At 42.3% G+C, this 15,599-nt stretch overlaps 1 protein-coding gene across 2 annotated transcripts in view; it reads right to left on the minus strand.

Annotated features, from left to right (window-relative positions):
* The window catches only part of TMED10 (transmembrane p24 trafficking protein 10), a 33,327-nt gene extending 20,252 nt beyond the window's left edge, over positions 1–13,075 (minus strand). Inside the window, exon 1 of one of the 2 annotated variants that reach the window (XM_043472586.1) lies at positions 11,974–13,075. In XM_043472586.1, coding sequence (XP_043328521.1) covers positions 11,974–12,294 — 321 coding nt within the window. In that variant the 5' untranslated portion in view covers positions 12,295–13,075. The remainder of the gene's footprint in view (positions 1–11,973) is intronic. The other variant, XM_043472585.1, reaches the window with a different exon arrangement.
* Between the last annotated feature and the right edge of the window lie 2,524 nt (positions 13,076–15,599).

Below are 15,599 nucleotides of genomic sequence, written 5' to 3' on the forward strand. Positions count from 1 at the left end.
AGTTCACACACTGCTTCCGTTTGCTGAATCAGCTCCACACCCCGGCAGCCCAGCTCCACGCACCACTCAGGCCATAGCAGCAGAGGCCAATCAACTTGCAGCTTGAGTGTAGTTGGTGAAATTCTGAAAATGTAATCTCCTTCATATAGGCTCCTACCCTGCACTGTCTTCCTTAGGTTTATGATCAGTCTGTGGTATAATACTGAGTACACAAAGCGTACATGTCATTTTAAGGATAAACATCAACCTTGTAGCTTCTGAACAACTAAGGAATTCAGAAACAACCAAGTCCCTATACACTGAACAAAATGAACCAAATGTACAGAACCAAATGAACCCTATACAATGTATAGAGAAGCTCTATACCTTGAACAAAAGTGAACCAAAACAGAAACACCTACCCTTCTCTCCCTCTGAGAGACAGCAGAGCACAGTAGCTAGACCGAAGGTTCCAGACTCAAGCTTCAAGTTGGTGCTCAAGTCACAGTTGGGCCACTTACCAGCTGTGAAGCCTTGACTATGTTCCTTGACCTCTCTGTGCCTCATATGTAAAATAAGGACAAGAGTAAGTACTTCATGAGGTTATTGTGAGAATTAAACATTTAAGTAACTAACCATACTTCCAACCTAAAAGTGCTAATGGATGGCAAACTAAATAAAGTAGTCTACATTGACTAAACCCAGGGATGACTAGGGCCGACATGGTTGTTACACGAAAAAGGAAAAGACAGGTAAACCTAGAGGAAGCTGCAGAAAGATTTAGAAACTGAAGGGATACAAAGTAACTAACAAAGCAGGTACTTGGTTCCTTAATGCAGCACTTTAACAAAACATGTTAAAGGGATTCAAGGGATTAGATCTGATAGAGTGCCTGAAGAACATGAAAGGAGGTTCATGACATTGTACAGGAGAAAGTGATCAAGCCCATCCCCAAGAAAATGAAATGCAAAAAGGCAAAATGGTTGTCTGAGGAGGCCTTACAAATAGCTGAGAAAAGAAGAGAAGCTAAAGGCAAAGGAGAAAAGGAAAGATACACCCATCTGAATGCAGAGTTCCAAAGAATAGCAAGGAGAGATGAGAAAGCCTTCCTTAGTCATCAATGCAAAGAAATAGAGGAAAACAAAAGAATGGGAAAGACTAGAGATCTCTTCAAGAAAATCAGAGATACCAAGGGAACTTTTCATGCAAAGATGGGCTCAATAAAGGACAGAAATGGTATGGACCTAACAGAAGCAAAAGATACTAAGAGGTGACAAGAATACACAGAAGAACTGTACAAAAAAGATCTTAATGACCCAGATAACCACGATGGTGTGATCACTCACCTATAGCCAGACATCCTGGAATGCAAAGTCAAGTGGGCCTTAGGAAGCATCACTACGAACAAAGTTAGCGGAGGTGAAAGAATTCCAGTTGAGCTATTTCAAATCCTAAAAGACGATGCTATGAAAGTGCTGCACTCAATATGTCAGCAAATTTAGAAAACTCAGCAGTGGCCACAGGACTGGAAAAGGTCAGTTTTCATTCCAATCCCAAAGAAAGGCAATGCCAAAGAATGTTCAAACTACTGCACAATTGCACTCATCTCACATGCTAGCAAAGTAATGCTCAGAATTCTCCAAGTCAGGCTTCAACAGTACGTGAACCATGAATTTCCAGATGTTCAAGTTGGATTTATAAAAGGCAGAGGAACCAGAGATCAAATTGCCAACATTCGCTGGATCACGGAAAAAGCAAGAGAGTTCCAGAAAAACATCTACTTCTGCTTTACTGACTACACTGAGGCCTCTGACTGTGTGGATCACAACAAACTGTGGAAAATTCTGAAAGAGATGGGAATACCAGACCACCTTACCTGCCTCCTGAGAAATCGGTATGTAGGTCAAGAAGCAACAGTTAGAACCAGACATGGAACAAGGGACTGGTTCCAAATTGGGAAAGGAATACGTCAAGGCTGTCTACTGTCACCCTGCTTCTTTAACTTACATGCAGAGTACATCATGCGAAATGCCAGGCTGGATGAAGCAGAAGCTGGAATCAAGATTGCTGGGAGAATTATCAGTAACTTCAGATATGCACATGACACCACCTTCATGGCAGAAAGTGAAGAAAAACTAAAGAGCCTCTTGATGAAAGTGAAAGAGGAGAGTGAAAAAGTTGGCTTAAAATTCCACATTCAAAAAACTAAGATCATGGCATCTGGTCCCATCACTTCATGGCAAATAGATGGGGAAACAATGGAAACAGTAACAGACTTTATTTTCTTGGGTTCCAAAATCAATGCAGGTGGTGACTACTGCCATAAAATGAAAAGACACTTGCTTCTTGGAAGAAAAGCTACGACCAACCTAGACAGCATATTAAAAAACAGAGATGTCAGTTTGCTGACAAAGGTCCTTCTAGTCAAAGCTATGGTTTTTCCAGTAGTCATGTATGGATGTGAGAGCTGGACTATAAAGAAAGCTGAGCGCTGAAGAATTGATGTTTTTGAGCTGTGGTGTTGGAAAAGACTCTTGAGAGTCCCTTGAACTGCAAGGAAATCAAACCAGTCCATCCTAAAGGTGATCGGCCTGAATTTTCATTGGAAGGACTGATGCTGAAGCCAAAACCCCAATACTTTGGCTAGCTGATGACTCATTGGGAAAAACCCAGATGCTGGCAAAGACTGAGGGCAGGAGGAGAAGAGGACAGCAGAGGATGAGATGGTTAGATGGCATCACTGACTTAATGGACATGAGTTTGAGCAAACTCTGGGAGTTGGTAATGGACAGGGAAGCCTGGCGTGATGAAGTCATGGGGTCGCAAAGAGACACGACTGAGCAACTGAACTCAACAAAGCAGGTATTCAATGAATTGTTTTAGCTGCTACCAAGCCACAGTAAGAAATATCAGACGACTTCAGCAATTCCTGCATGTGTTTTACTGATGTAATAAACATGAAGGACTCAACAACATTAAGTTTGGGGGAGTAGAAGAGAGGACTGTGGATGCATATATTATGCTCAGAGGTTGCAGGTCTATACGTTTCATTTCGTAAGAGTTCACGCTGAATCTAAATCTGTAGGGTCTATTACTCTAATGGGAGAGAACACCAAATCACCGAAGATACTATAGTTTTACACTAGAAAAGTAGTATCAGAAATACTTCCAAGAGGCTACCACAAGTTCTATATACAAAGAATATGGGTGACTCTGATAGCCTAGCAGCTGTATTTAATGGTCATAAAACAAATTTACTCTGATCTTTCAAACAAGATTAAGTATCAAGTCTACCAACAGCATCCCTGAAATCAAAGGACATCTAGATTTTACCCAGAACAAAGTCAAACTTAGAAGGCCATAAGCAGCATCAAGCAACACTAAATTCTTTCAAATTTCCAACATAATTCAGCAATGGCATAGCACAGCACAGAAGTGATGTTTAAGGAGGCTTCTGAAGTACTGAAAACTAGACATGGAAAATTTCCAGGCAGTGGTATGATAATGGATAGATGCTCTCTTCCTGAGTCCATCAGCATTTACTGTATTAACTCAACACAGGCAATACGTCATTATTGACTGGGGTGGGGGTGGGGTCTGAGTGAGGGGGAGTGCAGGGTAGGGAGGGGAGAAAGAGAGGGAGGAAGGGAAGGGGAATGAGAAGGAAAGACCAGTTGCTGCCCTAACAATACTGCTGCGGGGGTGAAGCCAGATCAAATGTTTTTTTTCATACTGTTCCAAAGTTATTTACGGTAAAAACCTCCAGCATGACCCTTTCAGGCACAAACAAAGCCTTGTTCTTTCTTAACAACTAGTCCCTTGATTTCCCACAAGTTGTGTGGAACAATGAGGTTGGGGCCACAGGATAAAGCAGATGACATCAACCTCCCTCAAGTCGGAGGCTTGTTTGGGAGCCCAAATTCTGGTCTGTGGCCAGCTGGCTGCTTTCACAGAAGGCGCCACTGTCCAGGCTGCGAGGCCGCATATGCATATGGGGGCCGCAGCTCAGGATCAACCACCAGTCAGCAGCTCACACAAGAAACAGTAAAGAAGCCACCACACCCCACCAGGTTACCTTTAGAAATCGGTTCCCTGTTCCTAGAAACATGAGAAGTCATCATAAAGATATGATGCAATTTCAAATTCTAAGCAGCCCCCTTCTCTAGATCACTTGAAAAGAGAGAAGGCTGTGGACAAATGTCCAATGAGAGAGGTTTAAATGAAGTAACGCTGTTTAACTTTTGTGGAGACGGAAACACACAATCAGGTTTTAATTTAAATCTAGAAATCAGTATATAATACAAAAAATAAACTAGATTTTAATATCATTACATTTTAATGTACCAATCAGCCTTCTGTACTAAACTATTTATTGATCTGTTTCTAATCCACTGTACAACAGTCACATCAAATGTAAATTTGAGAAAGATGTATTTTTCTTAAGAGAAAAAGATCAGCCCTCAGCATAGACAACAGTAATCATGAGCTGAAGCATAGCTACTCCAAATAAAATCAATTAAAGGTGTAGTGCACATGTGTGTGCACACATGCACACACAGACACAACCTTTTCATACAGCTTTTAGTGGTGAAAAAAATTATAGGCCAATGGTTTCCCAATGGCCAAGGTTCTTCTTGATCATTTTTAGGCTTAAACTGTCATAGGCCTATGACTCAAGGGTGAACTTTCCAAATGATCTTGTTTGGCTTTCTTATCTGTAAGCTAGCTGGGAAACACTGGGACCATATCTGAGTATAATAGCCAAATAAAAAATAATCTCATTTGGCAAAATGGATTATTAATAGCAACAGCACTCTTGAAGAATAACAATGAGAAAAAAGTTAGACCAATTGGATTATTTGGAAGAGGCTAAAAATGTATGTGACCTAAATTATTACCATTAGGCTTTTCTTTCTTTTCTGGTGGTGATTATGACATCTCCTCACAACTGCTTTCTTTTTTCCTGTAATGTATTTCCAAAGTATAAATCACCCTAGGCAGTAACTCATCTCATTCCCTAAAATTAATTCATCCTCCAATTTTCACTATTAACACAGATTCCAAAGAACTGATACTGGAATCTATATCATTTAGTCTTTATGAAAATGTGGTTTGTAACTCACAGATTCTGAGTCCCTACAACAGGCTTTTATTATGGCCCTGAAGTAATGAGAAAACTTCTATATTCACTATGCATGATGAGTTGGTACTTCCTGCTTCAATTCTGTGCAGCAAGCTTTAAATCTGAAACTATTTAGCCCGATTTAGCCTCATTTTATGAAACGAGTAGGGAAGGGATAACCTCAATTGGAAATCTCAACAGAAAACACATCCCAATATGGGCCTGAAGGAGAAATCTTTGCAACATAGTCCCACCCATCATCTCAATCCACTTCTCTCTGTGTTCAGAAAGGCCTTGGCTGGGGCTTCCCTGGTAGCTCAGTGGTAGAGACTCTGTCTGCCAACTGAGGAGACATAAGTTTGATGCCTGATCTGGGAAGATTCCCGCATGCTACCAGGCAACTTAAGCCCATGGGTCACAACTATTGAGCCTGTGCTCTAGAGCCTGCGAGCCACAACTACTGAGCCCATATGCCGCAACTACTGAAGCCCGGGAGTCCTAGAGTCGGTGAAGCCACTGCAAACTAGAAGCCTGCTCACCATAACCAGAGAGTAGCCCCCACTCCCGTGACTGGAGCAAAGCCAATGTACAGCAATGAAAACCCAGAGCAACCGAAAATTAATTAATTAAATTATTAAAAAAAAAAAAAAGGCCTTGGCTGGCCACTCAAATACATTTTACCCTATTAACCACTCCTTACCACCTATTGCTTTTCATTATAATACTTATTACTACCTGAGATTTGTCTGTATCTTTTTAAACTTGTATTTTGTCTTTGTTCTCACTAGAGGTCAAGGACCTTGTCTGCTATTCATGCCTATAACCCCAGCTATGTTTGGCATTTGTGCTAAGTATTAAATAAATATTTACTGAATGAGTGGGAAAATCACAAAACTTCAGAATTACTCTCATTAAAATGCTCTTTATCTGTCACTGCAATGACACAGGGAGAGGAAGTGAGATAAGCAATTCAATTTTCATTTACTAGAGAGAAAAGCAAAGTACTAATATCTATGGCCCACTGTAATAAGCCCTGCACAATAAAGAGCTCACCTCCATTAGCCCTTCTAATAATTCTATGAACACTATCATCCCCATCTTACATATAAGAGACTCAAAGAGAAAGGTTAAGTAATTCCCCTAAGACCATGCCCCCTTTAAATGGTGGAGCTGATGGGATCTGAACCCAAATCTGTCTGACTCCAGACCCAAGCTCAATAAGACTAAAATGTTTAACTCAGTTGTACAATAATGCCTACACAGTAGGCATGATATTACTTTCCATTACTGGGGAAGCACACAGGAGAGTTGTACAGGCAAAGACTGGTCCCGCTTAAAAGAACATTTGTGTTCAAAGAACTGCAAGGTATTCAGAATGGCTACAGTGAGGAGTAGGAGGAGACAAGTGAAGATGAAAAGATCAGAGATGAGATTAGGACAGTGCCAATTCATTTGTTCACTCATTCCTTAGGCTGAAGTTCTACTATGTACCATCCACTGTATTAGACATAGGCATTTCAATGACGATTCAGACATAGGCTCTGCTCAAGCTTAAAGTCTACCTGAAGAGTTAGGTAAACACTGAACTACAAGGCAGAGTGATATATGGTAACACTCATGTATTCATTGGACATTAAGTTGCTCCTTGACAGGAAGATGATGAATGAGACAGGTTCATCAAGACACTACATTCACAAAGATCCTTCTAAGAGAGAGTGCCTCCATCAGGGCAATAGCTAAATGCCAAGCCCAGGTGACCAACTTTTGCAGAAAGTATCCATGTCTCCAAACCGTGGCTGCTTAAACCAGGGGTGAATATATGACCAAAAGGAAAATAATTAACAGGCTGTTTGGAGACCTAGAATGTGGCCTGGGATATAAAAAGAAGCTGAACCAACCAGATCCTTGCACACTGGAGTTGCACCTCAGAAGGTGAAATGATGCACAGAGAGAATTCTTGAGGCAGAGTCTGGACCACTCATGGCCCACTGCTTTAAGAGAAAGCAGAACTAAGTGGACAGAGGCTATGAAAAAGGTTGCAAATTGTGCTAAGGAGTGGGATCAAGCTCACATATAGGTTCTGCAGCCTGCACAATATATTAAACTTTTAAAAATGACACCTGACTTATGGTCTCTAAAATACCATGCCTCACAAAAAGGAACCACAACTTTTCGGAGGAACAGCTGCATCCAGGTCAAGGGTTCGACATACAAAAGATGAGCCAAAGGCACCACCTAGCTATTCCACAAAACAGGTAAGCCATCAAAGTCCAACAGGATTGGGTCAAAAGGATATAGGAGCCAAAGGGACAAGTGAGCATAAAGAATGACTGCAACTGACTAAAACAATCACTCCAAAAATGGAAGTAAACAACAATAAAAAATGATCTCAGTATAATACTTAAAACAACAACATTCTTCAGATTACAGTGGCAATGACAAGGGCAACAACTGCTTGCTCTGAAAACCAACAATAAAGAGGAATGAACTCTACACTGAGCCCAACTTTCCTTCCTGAATTATAAATTTTAGAGTAATCAAATGGCCTTAAGTGATGAATTTCTTAATAATAATTCCAGCTAGTAAATACGAAAGCAACAATTAGAAAATCATCATTTCACAATCTTAATGAAACAACATATCCACATAAGTCATCAATAGCTTCACAAGTTAAAGATTAATTGGCAGCTTTACATTAGAGGCTCCAGGCTGTTACCAACTTCCTAGGCAGGATAATGCCCCCAACCCCCAAGAGATGTCCATATCCTTATTTCCAGAACTTGTGAATATGTGATTCTATGTGGCAAAAGGGGGTCTGCAGATGTGGATTAAATTAAGGGTCCTTATAAGGGAAAGAAGGAAGCAGGAAAGTCAGAGGAGATGAGATGATAGAAGCTGAGAAGGGAGAGAGGTTTGGGTGGGAGAAAGGAAGAGAAAGTTTTGGCGATACTACGCTTCTGGCTTTGAAGATGGAGGAAGGGGTCACCAGTCAAAGAGTACAGGTGGCCTCTATAAGTTGGAAATGGCAAGTATATGGATTCTCCCCTAGAGCCTGCAGAAGGAACACAGTCCTGTTGACACCTTGATTTTAGGATTTCTGACCTCTAGAACTGGAAGATAAATGTGTGCTGTGAGCCACTAGTGAAAGTCGCTCAGTTGTGTCTGATTTTGTGACCCCATGGACTATATAGTCCATGGAATTCTCCAGGCCAGAATACTGGAGTGGGTAGCCTTTCCCTTCTCCACGGGATCTTCCCAACCCAGGGATCGAACCCAGGTCTCCCACATTGCAAACAGATTCTTTACCAGCTGAGCCACAAGGGAAGCCCAAGAACACTGGAGTGGTAGCCTTTCCCTTCTCCAGGGGATCTCCCCGACCCAGGAATAGAATCAGGGTCTCCTGCATTGCAGGCGGATTCTTTAGCAGATGAGCTATCAGTGAGCCACTAAGTTCATGATGATTTGTTATAGCAGCAGATGGACTTTAATACACACAACTGAACCCACTGATCTACCTTAGCAGCACCAAGGGGCACAAAAGTACTGTGTGCAGTGTCATGATGTCACATGAAGTACACAATACCACTTGTGAAGTAACCTCACATAAACCCGAATCCAGTTACCTCTTTATAGTTGATTACTTTTACAAGAACAAGGGGGACAGACTCGTCAAATGACACCTCAAGGAAGCAGAGACAAACCTATAATGTAGGACATGATTTAAGGACTACTGACTCCAATAATATAATTCAAGCATATAAAAAAAAGGGAGCTGGGGAAGAGAGAGTGAAACTATTGTAGATTAAAGAGACTTGAGAGATACAACAAATTAATTTTAAATAGCTATTTTGAGACAAGTGGAGAAATTTGAGTATGAAGTGGTAGGTGGCTCAGTGGTAAAGAATCCGCCTGCCAATGCAGGAGACAAGGGTTTGATCCCTGGTTTGGGAAGATCCCCTGGAGGAAGAAATGGCAACCTACTCCAGAATTCTTGCCTGGGAAATCCCATGGACATAGAAACCTAGAGGGCTACAGTACATGGGGTCACAAAAGAGTCAGATACAACTTAGTGACTAAACATCAATCAATTATTAGATAGCATTAAGGAATTATTGTTAACTTTGCAAGGCATGAAAACAGCCACATAACATTGTGATTAAGTTCGTATTTTTAAAGAGATTCATCCTGAAGTATGAAAGACTGAAACACCATGATAATTAGACTTTAGTTTAAAACGATTCAGCATAAAATGAGAAGGGAGAAGCAGTTAAGATGAAACAAGTGTGACATGATTCCGATAATCTGGGTAATGTGTACATGGTGGACAGACTGTACTCTTCTCTATAAAAAATAAACAAATACCAAGACCAACTTGAATTAGTTGGTGATATTTTAAAATCAAGAGCTTTCGCTTCAAAATCTGGATTTCTAACTTCATTTGAAAAACCAGATGTGGCAACAGGTCCACATCAAGAGATAAGTACTGGCTATTCCAAACTGAGAGTTTCCACTACTCCTCGTTATCCCCCATTTATCATCACAGCTGCTGTTTTTCTTATAGCTGGCCCAACTCATTCATTTATGTTACCTACTTGGCATCTAGGAGAAGGACCTCAGAAGTAGTCTGAGTAAGCTGGCCAGTAGCGAAGAGAACAGAGCAGACAGAGGATGAGATGGTTGGATGGCATCATCGACTCAATGGACATGAGTCTGAGAAAACTCTGGGTTATGGTGAAGGACGCCAGGGAGGCCTGGTGTGCTGCAGTTCATGGGGTTGCAGAGTTGGGCATGACTTAGAAATAAACAACCACAAAGTAAGAGAACAGAGCAGACATGGGGAGAGCAAGTGTGTGATGGTAAAGTGCTAGCGTGTAGATACAGATTCCTGCTGCTGAGGTCCCTTCAGCAGCCTTGGATATAAATGTAATTCCTGTAAGAACTTGCTATATTATATGCTTCCTGTATTAAGTGCTTACTAGAAGCAAGTCAGTATGCTTGACATTCAGAAAAAAATGAACATGAAAATAATTACTGCCCTCACAATACTAACAGTCTAATGAGGAAGACAAGATATAAATACAAGTAGTTACACTGTAAGATGAAAATAAACTGAGTTTAAGGTACTGTTCAGGGTGGCTCATATATAAAATGCAAAGGGGAGTGATGACAAAGTGCATAAAGCTTCAGGAACAGATCATGAAGAGTGCTACAGGGTATGTTGGAAAATTTAAACTTTACCAGGTAAAGAATAGTTAAGGTTTTAAAACATAAGTACCAATCAGAGGAGCAACACTAGAGATGAGAGTAAACTCTCTTTCTTTCTTTTTTTTTCTTTGAGTAAACTCTCTTTCATTGCTCAAATTCTTTTGATTCTATGCACTACACCCTTTGAAGAGCCAGAAGCAGGACCCCCAAAATACTGTATCTAAGTCTATAAAGTTACGCCATCATTCCTTTCTTGGCCAGAGAGAAGTGTGGGGCCTGAAGAGAATAACAAAAGTCTGGGTCATGGTGCAACAGTGGTGAAAATAGTTTACATCTCTCAAAGTTCAAATAATCTGCATCTGTTAACCACTGTGCATACTCAGTCACTTTAGTCATGCCCAACTCTTTGCGACTGTAGCCCTCGCCAGGCTCCCCCGTCTGTGGGATTCATCATGCAAGAATACTGCAGTGAGTTGCAATGCCCTTCTCCAGGGAATCTTCCTGACCCAGGGATCCAACCCTCATCTCCAGAGCCTCCTACACTGCAGGTGGATTCTCTACCCTCTGAACCACCTGGGAGGCCATCTGTTACCACTATTGGGTTCCAATACCTTAAAAATAAACTATGGTCTTGTTACACCCAAAGCTCTAATAAAGTGTAAAAATGTTTCTTCCTGTCTGGGTTCAAGACCCCTCCTGCCAAAAACAAAAACCAGGTGCTTATAGTGAATGAATAAAATTACCTAAAATACAATCAAATATTGACAGATATCAAACACATTAACGCTTCAAAGATCAGGTCTGGTCATCATCCCCCGTCAATATGGGACCAAACTGGCACTACAGCAAATCATTGTCACCATCCAAGAGTATCACTGAGATTTACAGAAAACTTGGCCAAGCCCAGACTCTGGGGAACCAGAAAGGAAAGGACTAGAGACTGAGACCGTTTTGTCACCAAAAACCGACTTTAATCAATCACAGGAATGACAAATAAAAGACACGGTGAGAATAGGACTGCAGCAGTTTTCTGTCACCTTACTTAACTCCCAACCCAAGAATCCACTTCAGCTCTGACACCAGCTCTATTACCTTTCTGAGCCTCAGTTTTATCACGTGTAAAATGAGGCTAAGCAGTACTTACTTCATAGGGTAGGGTAGGAACTAATTGCTAATATGTGTATAGCAGCACGGGACCTAAACACAGCTGATGCTCAAGAAATAACAGCTTTTTATTATTCGCAGTAAATTTAAGTGATTTCATTATTTTCCTGCAGGTATCAATGTCTTATGATGCTGATCCCCACAAATAATCAGCCTCCAAAGACTTCTTCGAAGACCCCTAGTAACCAGTTCAAAGTACCTAAAACCAAAACAGGGACAGGACCCTGACAAGGACCCAAAGTCAAGGCCGCGGCCGCTCAGCGGTTACCACATCCGCCAAGGCCCTGGCGGGCCCTCTAAAGGGTTCCCGGCTTCGGTGCGCGGTTCCCAGTCCCGCCCCGCGACCGCCAACGAGCGGGGTGAGGGGGCGGTCTCGACGGCGCGCCCTTCGCTCTCCGCGCGGCCAGGCCAGCCCTCCAGGCCTCCGCCCGCCCGACTCCCCGATCCTCGGCCACCTCGCCGGCGCCTGCGGTCTCCCCTCCCCGCCCCACCCCGCCCCGCACCTTGAGATGGGTGCGCAGGCCGCCGGCGCCCCCAGACTGGTCGGTGATCTCGTACGCGCCCGTCACCAGCAGGTCCTTGTGGATCTCCTCGCGGAGGCACTTGCGGGAGTTAACGGGCAGGTGGAAGGAGATGGTGAGGACCGAGCTGGGACCGAGCAGGAGTAACAGCAGCAACGCGAACGGGCAAGGGCCACGCCGAGCTTGTGGGCCTGAGGAGCCAGACATGGTGCCGGAGACTTCGCCGCCCTGGGCCTCGATCGCGCCGGAACCGGGAGGGCCCACGGAACTCACCTCTGACCTTCTCAAAGTCGCCGGCGCCATTTTGGAGACTGGCAAATAGATGGGGGCGGGGGAAATGTATTAGTAAACCTTTATAAAGTGAAGAAGGGATATGATACTACGTCATGCCCACAAGTTAACGTGGTTAAATCAGATTTTTCCAGGAGTTTCCAGGAAAAGTTTTTTATTAAGCTCAGTGCCTGCTCAGTCGGCCATAGCAAGTACGGGCAGCTCAGGAAGTAATTTTCTTTTAACTTCCGGAAGTAGCGCCCGCGAGGTTTAAGGTCGGTGATACCATAGCAACCAAGCCCCAATAGGAAACAGCCACACTGCCTATCGCTGGGCCCGCCCACCGGCCACCCCCCACCGACTGTGGGGCAGTCCTAGCACCTTGGTGACAGTTGGGACGTAGCGCACTTAAGAGGAAGACTTCGAGAAGCAGAGGGAAGATTCTAATTTCGCTGTTAGGAGAGTTGGGGCCAGAACTTCAGAGAAGTGGTGGAAGTCTCCTGGTGAATGTGAGCTGGAGGTGTCCAGTTCGTGCGCCTGAGCGGGGTTTATTTGGGCTGTAGTAACTAATTTCTGAATGTGCCTCTTGTTTGGCAAATATTGAGCACCTACTCTGTCAGGTATTATTCACGCTAAATTTGGATTAATATTTAAATTGAATGAACACTGTAGATGGACCTAATGTGGTTTACCAGATTAGAGTTGTACATGGAGGGCAAGTATTGGTGTATTTTAAACGTTTAAAATAACCGTCTTACGAGTCATAGCAAGAAAATTTACATAGTAATCATTCATGCTTTCCTGTAACAAGTATTTACTGGTTACCTATTGTGTGCCAGACTCTATACGATTCGTACATACTGACATGTTTATAGATTTAATCATTATGGGGATGCTGTGAAATATTCAAGGCTAAAAAAATAGGAAGGTGAAAAAAAGAGTACTTAAGTTTGAAATTATCTTACTTTGATTCATGTTTATTGAGCATCTACAGAAATACCCAGAAGGTGGACTGTCTGCACTTAGCAAATTAAATAACTGTTCCGTATTTATAACTTCTTTCAGTCTACCTAGTTTTCCTGGAGCTGAAGTCGCACAAACAAAACAAGAACAAACATAAAGGAGCTGTAAAGCATTTTCAGTTCAGTTCAGTCGCTCAGTCATGTCCGACTCTTTGTGACCCCATGAGGCACGCCAGGCCTCCCTGTCCATCACCAACTCCCAGAGTCCACCCAAACCCATGTCCATTGAGTCGGTGATGCCATCCAACCATCTCATTCTCTATCGTCCCCTTCTCCTCCTGCCCTCAGTCTTTCCCAGCATCAGGGTCTTTTCAAATGAGTCAGCTCTTCGTGAATCATTTTAAAATTTGACAAAAGGCATATAATAATTATTTTATGAGGTGTTTACTTAGGAACACTTAGTTTGATTTTTTTATCCCTCTTCACAAGAGATATGATTGCTAATCTACTCGGTGGTGGTTTAGTCACTAAGTTGTGTCTGACTCTTGTGACCCCGTGGAATGTAGCCCACCAGGCTCCTCTGTCAGTGGAATCCTGCAGACAGGAATACTGAAGTGGGTTGCCATGCCCTCCTAAAGGGGATCTTCCCAACCCAGGGATCAAACCCAGGTCTCCTGCATTGCAGGCAGTTTCCTGCATTGCCGGTAACTCTTTAGCAACTGAGCCACCAGGGACGCTGTCTGTGTGTGTGTGTCCGAAGTTGCTTCAGTCATGTCTGACTCTTTGTGACCCTGTGGACTGTAACCCACCAGGCTCCTCTGTCCGTGGGATTTCCCACTACATCCTGATAATTTGCATTGGTCTTTTCCTTGCCAGTGCATGAAATCAGTACCAAGTCATTATCTAATTCATTGTTTACTGACAGTCCTGAGGCTCTGCTGATCATCAGCAAGAGATTTGCAAACCATAAAAAAAAAAAAAACTATAAAAAAAACCAAAAACCTATGTGTATGTTTTCTTTAGATTTCTTACATTTAAATAATAGCTTACATGTTTTAAAATATTTTCACACATATTAATTATCTTGTTTGGCAGTTTCAAAAACCAGTGTGACATAGGCTGGGCAAATCTTTTGATTTTATAGATGAGGAAACTGAGGTTCTGAGACCCCAGGGAATTCTTGTACCCAGAGTCCCATAGTTTAAAAGTGACAAAGTCAGTCTGAGGGCCTGAACTATCTTTAAAAGGTGCTATTAATATTATTTATATTTTACAGGTGAAGAAATTGAGACTTAGAGAAATTGAGTTACTTTCCTCAGTCACAGCTGTCAAGTCCTTTCCTGTCTCACTTATCCTGGTCCCCAGCTCTTTCCTGTCCCCCACCCCTCTGCTCACCCTTCCCTCCTTTATATTTTTCTCCTTAGTACTCATCACTATCTAATGCTGCATACATTTTACTTATTTATCATTAAATTAATAATTTAATGATAAATCTGTCTTAATATTAATCTGTCTCCTTAATTAGGATATCTATTTGTTAGGCGCAGGGATTTTTGTCTATTTTGTTCACTACTTTATTTTCTGAATCTCAAATAGTGCCTGGCACTTAGAAGGCACAATAAATAATGATTCAATGAATGCAAGATTAATTTCTTAGCTCCTAGCAGGAGGTCTAACAGTAAATCTATTCCATTATTCCTTAGCTGTTTTCACACAAATTTATTTAATCCATAATGTATCCAAAGTATAGGATACCACTTCAGTTTCAGCAACATTTTTTTTTAATTGAAAAACGTGTTCTTGTTTCCATACGAGGTTACAGGGAAAAAAACCAAAAAACTCCCCTCTCTGCTATGTAACTAGAGGGCAGAGTAGATACTCCAGGGAACTAGAACTTTTCAACTTTGCCTCTGTGTTAAATAAGGATTTCCCTGGTGGCTCAGATGGTAAGGAATCTTCCTGCAGTGCAGGAGACATAAAAGATGTGGGTTTGATCCCTGGGTTGGGAAGATCCCCTGGAGAAGGGAATGGCAAATAAGGTACCATTTCACATCTGTTTGGGGAAACGGCCTCATTCTGAATTGGAGAGCAAATGGAAAGTGTCCCCCAATTAGAGAAAATGGTGGTTTTTTTTCCCTGGCCTCACAGTGCTCTGCTGTCCCATCATCCTGAAACTTCCCCAGTCAGCCTCACCTAAGATTCCTGAAAACCCCACTCCCCTATCCCAGCCTCTGAAGGTGAAGAGATGTCACCAAGACACACCCTCCACCCAGTCTGTCCTTAAGCCACAGATTCACAAACTTTCGTTTGTATGAGAGGGAGTTTATTTAACACACACCTCACTCCAGACAGTGAATCAGAAGCTCTTATTAAAAA

The sequence above is a fragment of the Cervus canadensis genome, chromosome 6 (genome assembly GCF_019320065.1).
Source record: "Cervus canadensis isolate Bull #8, Minnesota chromosome 6, ASM1932006v1, whole genome shotgun sequence".
Lineage (NCBI taxonomy): Eukaryota > Metazoa > Chordata > Mammalia > Artiodactyla > Cervidae > Cervus > Cervus canadensis.